Raw genomic sequence first — 10,643 nt, 5'->3', positions numbered from 1 at the left:
TATGTACCTCCTGCTTCCCCGACTCATTATATTTACATGCCCCTTCCGCCCCAATTCATTGTCATGTCTTCTCTCTTCTACCCTCTATTCATTATCAACAGCTCTACCCCCACATTCAATACATCATTTACTCCCTCACTCTCAAAATTAATTTGCTCTCCCCACCATCAATTCAATTGCTTTCCCTCTTCCCTCACTCTCAATTCATCATTTGCAGTCTCCCATCCTCTCCCCCCCACTTCATCATGTGCAGTCCCCTTTACCCCATGTCATCCTTTGCAGTTACTTTTAACACTTTCCCCACATCATCATGTGCAGTCCCCCTTTATCCCTCCCCCACATTATGTGCAGTCCCCCTTTACCCCCCTCCCCACATCATCATGTGCAGTCCCCCTTTAACCCCCCTCCCCACATCATCATGTGCAGTCCCCCTTTATCCCCCTCCTCACATCATGTGCAGTCCCCCTTTATCCCCCCCACATCATGTGCAGTCCCCTTTATCCCCCCTCCCCACATTATCATGTGCGGTCCCCCTTTATCCCTCTCCCAATATCATGTGCAGTCCCCCTTTATCCCCCCACATCATGTGCAGTCCCCCTTTATCCCTCCCACATCATGTGCAGTCCTTTATCTCCCTCCCCACATCATGTGCAGTCCCCCTTTATCCCTCTCCCCACATCATGTGCAGTCCCCCTTTATCCCTCTCCCCACATCATGTGCAGTCCCCCTTTATCCCCCCCACATCATGTGCAGTCCCCCTTTATCCCCCCATCATGTGCAGTCCTCCTTTATCTCCCTCCCCACATCATCATGTGCAGTCCCTCTTTAACCCCCTCCCTACATCATGTGCAGTCCCCCTTATTTCTTCCCTGTCATCATGTGCAATTCCTCATCCCCCCTCACCCATTTAATTCATTTTGGACAGAAAAAAAAGCTTTGTATACTTACCTCACAGTTGCTCCCCAGCAGCGCGACTCTGCTGCCAGCATCCGTTCCGGTACAGGTCAGACGTCCTGTGCGCGCCGCGGTGGTTGGCTTTTCAAACTTCTGCAGCCACAGACCCTGGTGCGCGTGAAGCGATGGCCGGGGAATCACCAAGGCGCAGGGAGACTATGGTACACAAGATGAGGTGCAAACAACAAAGGGTAAACTTATTGGAAGGCAAGGAATGAAGTAGATAAGAAAGGTGCAAACAAGGGTATGCAGTGGCAAAAGATAATGTACAAGAGTTTGTGTTCTTTAGCTGGGCCATCAAATAGCACAGAGCCCCAACTATTACACAGGCAAATCCAACCAATGAACACAGAATGATGCTATTCTACGTGTAACCTCCTTGGCCTCTACTAAACAGGCCACACAGCTGCCGTGTTCTGTCTACTGAAGCCTACACTAGGCCCTGTCATGTGCACAAATGGGAACAAACTCACAGCAATGTTGGGGACTCGGGTCCAGTCCCGGGGGCCGCCAGAAGTCCTATACGGTACTGCGCACGTCTGCCTGGCAGAGCCGTGAAATGTGATCTTCTCCTTCCTTCAGGGTCCTGGAGGTGCTCCTGGACACTGTAAATCCCTTTCTCGGTCTCTTTGTGGCTTCTCAAAATAGCACAGGACAGCCACCTTTGCTACACCCAAAGGGTCTGTTCAACTTCACAAGTCCAATACGTGCCAGGCTGTGAGACCTTTATCACAGTTACATGCACAGCCATTCTCAGAAGCAGCTTCTTTCTCTCTCCCTCTCACAGGCTCAGCTCCTTCCCTCTTCAGTCTTGGGCAGTTCATAACACAGTCTTTTGCACGAGGAAGCAGAACATTCCATCACACCAAACAAGGGGGGCTGCTGTCTCTTAAAGTAGCAGCGTGTCTCCTACTGTCCATAACAGCACCACCCCTATTACACGTGCTCTCCTGCTTGTCCGCACTGACGATGGCCACGATCACGAGCTGACGTGGGCCGCCTCGGCCCTTGTCAGCGCGTGCACAAAGTGATTGCACGCGCACCAGGTCCTGTGCAGAAGATTTAAAGGGCCCATTTTGAAGCTCAGAGCCGCCGACCCAGCGGGCATCTGCCCGATTGGGCAGATTATCAATCCAGGCCTGCCGTGATGTCATAGTGCCCTCTGACCTGAGACGTCACAGTCAGAAGATGCGGAAGACGTCGCAGTGGTGGAACGGGGAGAGGTGAGTATCACAAGTGGCGGGGCCCTGAGCAAGAGGGGGGGAGTCACACTCAGAGGTGCCGACACTGGCACTGGCATTGGGCCCCCATAGCGTGCTGGTGTCCCCGACAGCTAGTGGGCCCCCTCTCCTGCTCAGGGCCCCGGCACTTGCCTGGGTGCGCCGGGTGCTGACGCCGGCCCTGGAGATAAATATTCTAAAACAAGTATTGCAAAAAGAAAAAAAGACAGAATTGCTGCTCTTTCATTTAATGACGCACCCCCCCCCAACAAAGAATAATCAGTCAGTACAGTATACGTGCAGCAAAATTGTGTATTTACCCATACAACCTTCTTACTAAACCAAACCTTCATATGACTATATTGATTGGAGAATTAAAAAGTTATCGCTTTAGGAAAGAAGAAATAAAGGGTTAAGTGACTGGGTGTAACTACAACTTTGTCCTCTGTCCAGCATTAGACACTTCCAGTTTCGTTTCTTCCTTCTTCCGTCAGCCATGGCGTCTGCTGATCTGAGAGACGAGCTGCTCTGCTCCATCTGTTTATCTACATTTATGGACCCTGTAACGCTGAGATGTGGACACAACTTCTGCCGGGTCTGTATTGATCGTGTGCTGGATACACAGGACGAGTCTGGAGTTTATTCCTGTCCTGACTGCAGAGAAGAGTTTCAGGAGCGGCCGGCACTGATGAGGAACATAAATCTCCATAATGTCGCAGAACGTTTCCTGATTACTCAGCAAGAACAAGAGGAGATCACCGGGATCTGCTGCACTTACTGTGTGGACTCTCCGGTACCTGCTGTTAGATCCTGTCTACACTGTGAGGCTTCTCTGTGTGATAAACACCTGAAAGTTCACAGCAAATCAGCAGAACACGTCTTATCTGATCCCAGCACTTCTCTGGAGAAAAGGAAATGTTCTGTCCATAAGGAACTTATAAAGTATTATTGTACTCAGGATGCCATCTGTATCTGTGTGTCCTGCAGTCTGGCCGGAGAACATCGAGGACATCGGGTGGAGATGCTGGATGAGGCCTCAAAGAAGAAGAAGGAGAAACTGACAAATGTTCTCCAGAAACTGATCACAAAGAGAAAGGAGACTGAGGAAAGAGTCCGGAGTCTGGAGGAACGCAGGAGAAAAGCTCAAGAAAAAGCAGCTGGAGAAGCCGAGAGAGTCACTGCCCTGTGTACAGACATCAGGAGACGGGTGGAGGACCTGGAGAAGAAGGTCCTGAGTGAGATCTCCAGGCAGGAAAAGGAAGAGTCACTGCCACTGTCTGCTCTGATCCATCAGCTGGAAATAAAGAAGGACGAGCTGTCCAGGAAGATGAGACACATTGAGGAGCTGTGTAACATGACGGATCCACTGACTGTCCTACAGGAACCAGACACCGGTGACTTGTGTGATCCTGAGGAGGAGGGAGGTGGTGAGGACACAGGGGGACATGATAAACAGCCCCATGATGGAGATGACCTGGATGTGGCTGTGATCTCACACACATTACACACATTATGTGAGGTAATATCAGGTATAAGGAGCGGGATCTATGTGGAGGGTCCTGCAGACATATTACTGGATGTAACCACAGCTGCTAATAATCTCCATATATCAGACAACCTGAAAACTGCGACCTGGACAGGAGAGAAGCAGAATCGTCCAGAAACAGCAGAGAGATTCCAGGATTATCAGGTGATCAGCAGGAGGGGATTTACCTCAGGGCGACATTACTGGGAAGTGGAGATCAGTAGATCAGTGTTGTGGATGGTGGGGATGTGTTATCCCAGTATAGACAGGAGGGGGCAGCAGTCACTGATTGGATATAATAACAAGTCCTGGGGTTTGTGGATATATAATAATCAGTGTTCAGTGATACATGGCAGTAAAGAGATCCGGTTACCTGACAAGATCTCCAGTGATAGAGTCAGGATCTGTCTGGATTATGAGGCCGGGCAGTTGTCCTTTTATGAGCTGTGTGACCCCATCAGACACTTACACACCTTCACTGCCGCCTTCTCCGAGCCCCTTCATGCTGCGTTATTTGTAGTTCACCCATCAATTTATGGTGATGCCTGGATTAGAATTTGCAGCTGAACAATAATAATTGCTGTAAGATATTTGCCCAGAGACCGGTGACATCACAGGGAGGGGGATCTGGCTGAACAGTTAATATAACAGGTCATGTGATCTGTGGACCCCATTATGGACGACCCCCCAGGATCATTACTGTTATTAGTTTTAGGGGAGGTTCATAAAACCGTATAGAAAATCATTCAGAGTTTCATGCAGAAAAGTGGGACGATCTTTTTCTCACTTGTCCTCCATATACAATTTGCTTTTTTACAGCAGCTATTAACCATTTACAGTTTCCTGTGTTACAGAATTACAATGTATCCGTACAAATTTCTGCCTATACCGTGGCGCTGTATGGCATCACATTTTATTTTTATTTTTTTCCGCACCCATAGATTTGAGTGGATGAGTCTAATCTGATTTCCACAAGAAACTCGCACATGCTGTGATATTTTTCACCTGCCGACATTGTTCCTGGCACCGTCTGTTATTTTTCACCAATATCATTCATACCAAAAAGACCGTCTGGAGAACGACCCTCAGGGCTCCTGGACACGACGTTATATTTCACCCGACCACACTTGGGCCAATGTTATTCCATGGCACAGAGACTCCCCCGTTCATGTCTATGGGTGTGCTAGAAAAAAAATCACACGTCACAGTATAGCGTTCGATCTTTACGGGTACATTACAATTCTGTAACAGGAAACTAAATGGTTAATAGCTGCTGCTGTAAAAAACGAATTGTACACGGAAGGATGATAAGTGAGAAAATTATCGTTCTACTTTTCTGGATGAATCTGACGATTTTTTATATTCTCGACTGAACCTCCCCTTAGGCCACGTTCACACAACCAGTATTTGGTCAGTATTTTCCATCAGTATTTATAAACCAAAACCAGGAGTGGGTGATAATACAGAAGTGGTGACGTGTTTCTATTAGGCCGGGGTCACACTAAACGACGCAAAATACGGTCCGTAGTTTACAGGCGTAATACGGATGAATGACCCCTAAATAGTGCCACGTATGTCATCCGTAAGCAAGGTGTGGTCGCGTATTTTGCGCATGTCAGCATCCGTATGGCGAGATTTTCTCGCAGCCTTGCAAAATGGACATATAATGGAGCCCTATGACAGGGTTTTTCTAACAGAAACGAAATAATAGATATAGACACATAAAATGCATACACTCACTGGCCACTTTATTAGGTACACCTGTCCAACTGTGTGTTAAGACTTAATTTCTAATCAGCCAATCACATGGCGGCAACTCAGTGCATTTAGGCATGTAGACATGGTCAAGACAATCTCCTGCAGTTCAAACCGAGCATCAGTATGGGGAAGAAAGGTGATTTGAGGGCCTTTGAACGTGGCAAGATTGTTGGTGCCAGAAGGGCTGGTCTGAGTATTTCAGAAACTGCTGATCTACTGGGATTTTCACGCACAACCATCTCTAGGGTTTACAGAGAATGGTCCGAAAAAGAAAAAAAATCCAGTGAGCGGCAGTTCTGTGGCCGGAAATGCCTTGTTGATGCCAGAGGTCAGAGGAGAATGGGCAGACTGGTTCGAGCTGATAGAAAGGCAACAGTGACTCAAATTGCCACCCGTTACAACCAAGGTAGGCAGAAGAGCATCTCTGAACGCACAGTGCGTCGAACTTTGAGGCAGATGGGCTACAGCAGCAGAAGACCACACTGGGTACCACTCCTCTCAGCTAAGAACAGGAAACTGAGGCTACAATTTGCACAAGCTCATCGAAATTGGACAGTAGAAGATTGGAAAAACGTTGCCTGGTCTGATGAGTCTCGATTTCTGCTGCGACATTCGGATGGTAGGGTCAGAATTTGGCGTAAACAACATGAAAGCATGGATCCATCCTGCCTTGTATCAACGGTTCAGGCTGGTGGTGGTGGTGTCATGGTGTGGGGAATTTTTTCTTGGCACTCTTTGGGCCCCTTGGTACCAATTGAGCATCGTTGCAACGCCACAGCCTACCTGAGTATTGTTGCTGACCATGTCCATCCCTTTATGACCACAATGTACCCAACATCTGATGGCTACTTTCAGCAGGATAATGCGCCATGTCATAAAGCTCGAATCATCTCAGATTGGTTTCTTGAACATGACAATGAGTTCACTGTACTCAAATGGCCTCCTCAGTCACCAGATCTCAATCCAATAGAGCATCTTTGGGATGTGGTGGAACGGGAGATTCGCATCAGGGATGTGCAGCCGACAAATCTGCGCCAACTGTGTGATGCCATCATGTCAATATGGTCCAAAATCTCTGAGGAATGCTTCCAGCACCTTGTTGAATCTCTGCCACGAAGAATTGAGGCAGTTCTGAAGGCAAAAGGGGGTCCAACCCCTTACTAGCATGGTGTACCTAATAAAGTGGCCAGTGAGTGTATATACACACAAGTTATTGAGATAAACATATATATTTATATTTCACAGAGTTCTTCATAGCAGAATAGTCGCTAAGGCTGGTTTCACATTTGCGTTAAAACAACGCTGCGCCCTGCGTCGTTAAGCCCCGCCCCGAGCCGGCTCCCTGCCCGCCCCATTCGGGATCACCGCCTACTTTCGCATTTGCACGCATGCGATCGGCGCACCCTATCTTTAGCATAGGGTGCGCAGATCATGCGCTGCCAGTGTGAAAGTAGCGTGCTGCGCACTTTTGACGGTGCGCCGTGCGCGCCGAAATGCAACATGCTGCATTTCGCCGCGCACGGCGCACCGTCAAAAGTGCGCAGCACGCTACTTTCACACTGGCAGCGCATGATCTGCGCACCCTATGCTAAAGATAGGGTGCGCCGATCGCATGCGTGCAAATGCGAAAGTAGGCGGTGATCCCGGATGGGGCGGGCAGGGAGCCGGCTCGGGGCGGGGCTTAACGACGCAGGGCGCAGCGTTGTTTTAACGCAAATGTGAAACCAGCCTTATTCAATTGCCGGCTTCTATCAAATTATTCCTCAACCCAACATGAAATGACACATGGTTTACAGTCAGTAAAGCATTTCATTTCATGTTTTTTTTATATGTCCCTGACTAATAATTTGATGAGGGTTTGTGTGCAAAATTTGGGAGTTGTAGTTGTAATTTTAAGGGGTTATTTTGTTGTTAAATAATGCCAGGGATTCCCATTGCCCTGTAGTGGTGGCGAATGAGTTAATCTAACAAAGGGTTAATGTCACCTTACAATCGAGTGGTGACATTAAACCTTTGTTAACTTAACCCACTCGCCACCACTACAGGGCTATGGGAATCCCAGGCATTATTTAACAACGAATTAACCCCTTAAAATAACAACTACACCTCCCAAATTTTGCACACAAACCCTCATCTAATTATTAGTCAGGGACATATAAAAAAACATGACATGAAATGCTTTACTGAATGTAAACCATGTGTCATTTCATGTCGGGTTGGGGAATGATTTGATAGAAGCCGGCAATTGAATTAGCGGTTATTCTGTTATGAAGAACTCTGTGAAATATAAATATATATATGTTTGTCACAATGTCATGTATGTATGTGTATATATATATATATTTATTTATATTAGATTATGGCCCGATGCTATCGCATCGGGAGGATGCGATAGCATCACACCTCTTGCCATGTTAACCCTCAACACACACACTCCTCTCACCTTTCACCATCTCCACTCACGTCCACTCACTCTTTCACTCCACATACGACCCCTTCTCTCACTCCGTCTCTCATACTCACGCCGTCATCGCCGCTGCTCCACGATCCCCGACATCATCTTCCGCCGGCGCCATCCTGGATCCAGACGTTGTCCACGCCGGCGACATGTTCTTGCGGCGACACCATTTTGAGTATCGTGAAATCCCGCGAGATTTCGCCGACGCCATTTTGGATCCCGACGTCCTCCACGCCGGCGACATGTTCTTGCGGCGACGCCATCTTGACTATCGCGGGATTTCGCCGATCCAAAATGGCGTCGCCGCAAGAACATGTCGTCGGCGTGGAGGACGTCTGGATCCAGGATGGCACCGGCGGAAGAAGATGGCGGGGGTCGTGGATCAGCGGCGATGACGGCGTGAGTATGAGAGACGGAGTGAGAGAAAGGGTCGTATGTGGAGTGAAAGAGTGAGTGGACGTGAGTGGAGATGGTGAAAGGTGAGAGGAGTGTGTGTTGAGGAGGAGTGGTGTGTTGAGGGTTAACATGGAAAGAGGTGTGCGGTGACGTCACCGGTTACAACTGGACGGAAGTTGTTACAACCGGAAGCTGCTTAGGGCATTTATTATTATATATATGTATTCTATGTGTATATATCTATTTCGTTTCTTTATTAAACCTGTCAGTGTGAGTTTACTGTATAGCGCACTGAATTGCCGGCTTTTCTAAAAGACACCGGGTGCGTATTTCTTGCAAGTCACACGTGTGGTCCGTGTGTAATGCGTATTTTTAGCGCACCCATAGACTTGCATTGGCGTACTACGGGAGTAGTACGCTGACAATCGCAGCATGCTGTGATTAGCACGGAGCGTAGAATACGCCCGAGAAATATACGGCTGATGGGAGCAAACCCATAGAGAATCGGAGGCCGGAGTCACACTGGTGAGGAATACGGGTGCGTGAGAGGCGCAAAAACCACGCATTAGACACGGACCAATAATTCACTATGGGGTCCCTCGCACCAGCCGTATATTTCTCCTCAGTATCCTACGCTCCGTGCCACTCGCAGCATGCTGCGATTGTCAGCGTACTACGCCCGTAATACGCCAATGCAAGTCTATGGGTGCGCAAAAAATACGGATTACACACGGACCACACGTGTGACTTGCGAGAAATACGCACCCGGTGTCTTTTAGCAAAGCCGGCAATTCAGTGCACGATACAGTAAACTCACACTGACTGTTTTAATAAAGAAACGAAAGAATAGATATAGACACATAGAATACATATATATATATATGTATTCTATGTGTCTATATCTATTCTATATATTCTATCTATCTATTCTATTCTATGTGTCTATATCTATTCTTTCATTTCTTTATTAAAACTGTCATAGGGCTCCATTATATGTCCATTTTGCAAGCCTGCGAGAAAATCTCTCCATACGGATTCCATACGGATGCTGACATGCGCAAAATACGCGACCACACCTTGCTTACGGATGACATACGGAGCACTATTTAGGGGTCTGTCATCCGTATTACGCATGTAAAATACTGACCGTATTTTGCGCAGGTTAGTGTGACTCCAGCCTAATGCGTGGTTTTAGCGCCTCTCACTCGTCCGTATTCCTCTCTAGTGTGACCCCGGCCTTATACTTTTCCTCTGATTGTTCCTCTCCTGGTTTTGGTCACAAATACTAAGATAGAAAAATCCTCACGAAATACTCAACGTGTGAACGTGGCCTGAAAATAAATTGCTCTGTGTCCCCCCCTTTTTAGAGATCTTCTTTACTTTTCAGGGCTTGTTCTCTACATGATGAGCTGTAGTTTTATAGCTGCCATTTTCAGGTCTATACAATATTGTGATCGCTTTTCACTGATTTTTTTCAGGGAATTGTGGTGACAGAAAGAACAGAAATTCTGGAGTTTTGATTTCTTTCCTTTTTGGCTTCATGACGTTCACCGTACGGGTGAAATAATTTTATATTTTCAACAGGTTGGATTTTTGTGGATGCGGGAATACGAAATATTTTATATTTTAAATTGTTATTGTTTGTAACTGGGAAGATACAATATGTGAATTGTTTTTTTGTTCCTATTTTTTATATCTTTTGTTCAGTTTTTCCTTCTTTTTCAGTCTTGCAGTCGTTTGCTCGCTTGTAGTATATACGGTATAATCTCAGGATTGCTGTATACCGTCACTGGCAGTTTCCTATGAAGCTCAGTCACAGTCTGGGCCTCACAATAGGACCGAGGGTGCAGAGACGCGGCCTATACATATCGCACCTAGTGAGGAATTGATAAAGTGTAACAGGAGAATGTATAACTGCTCATCATACAATAATCTGTGTGACAGCCTTATTCCACCTTTCTGTCTCACAGGACAAGGGTTGTCGTTATGTCCCGTGTTGGTCACTTCTGGGATATTTCTGGTTTTCTATCATTTTGGAGATTGTGTTTTTCCTGTAATCCTCACACTGTATTATATCTAATGTAACCGCTCGGTATAATAAACTGTCCTCCCCTCCTGTAATATTACTACTCTGTCACGTGTCTCCTTGTGATATAGTGGGGGCTGGAGGCGTAGCTGTAGGGGGCTCACGGGCAGCCATCGCACCAGGGCCAGAAGAAGAAGAGACGATCCGGACTCATGGAAGAGTCAGCAAATCCCATCCGCCCCTGATCTTGCCTGAAACTTCCCGGAAACTGGCGATTCCTAAAGGATTTCTTTATCCAGGAGGCCG

The 10,643-nt window shown here is 47.2% G+C and overlaps 1 protein-coding gene across 1 annotated transcript; it reads left to right on the top strand.

Moving 5' to 3' along the window:
• Nucleotides 1-2,606: 2,606 nt before the first annotated feature.
• On the top strand, nt 2,607-10,437 carry LOC141083448 (nuclear factor 7, ovary-like). Its single transcript, XM_073567721.1, has 2 exons — nt 2,607-3,864; nt 9,790-10,437. Exons 1-2 carry the CDS (start codon nt 2,671-2,673, stop codon nt 9,829-9,831), a joined length of 1,236 nt encoding a protein of 411 aa, XP_073423822.1. The 5' UTR covers nt 2,607-2,670; the 3' UTR covers nt 9,832-10,437.
• The last annotated feature ends 206 nt before the right edge of the window (nt 10,438-10,643 follow it).

Source organism: Dendrobates tinctorius, unplaced genomic scaffold (assembly GCF_039654945.1).
Source record: "Dendrobates tinctorius isolate UK_male_01 unplaced genomic scaffold, ASM3965494v1 ptg000020l, whole genome shotgun sequence".
NCBI lineage: Eukaryota > Metazoa > Chordata > Amphibia > Anura > Dendrobatidae > Dendrobates > Dendrobates tinctorius.
The sequence above is the reverse complement of the archived record's forward strand: the minus strand, read 5'-3'. Positions and strand labels throughout refer to the sequence as shown.

Bases quoted from the DNA above. Each gene is read 5' to 3' on its own strand.
- LOC141083448 (XM_073567721.1), top strand. From the start codon at position 2,671: ATGGCGTCTGCTGATCTGAGAGACGAGCTGCTCTGCTCCATCTGTTTA. The intron at 3,865-9,789 runs GTGATCAGCAGG...GATTTTTTTCAG, and splicing joins AGAGATTCCAGGATTATCAG to GGAATTGTGGTGACAGAAAG.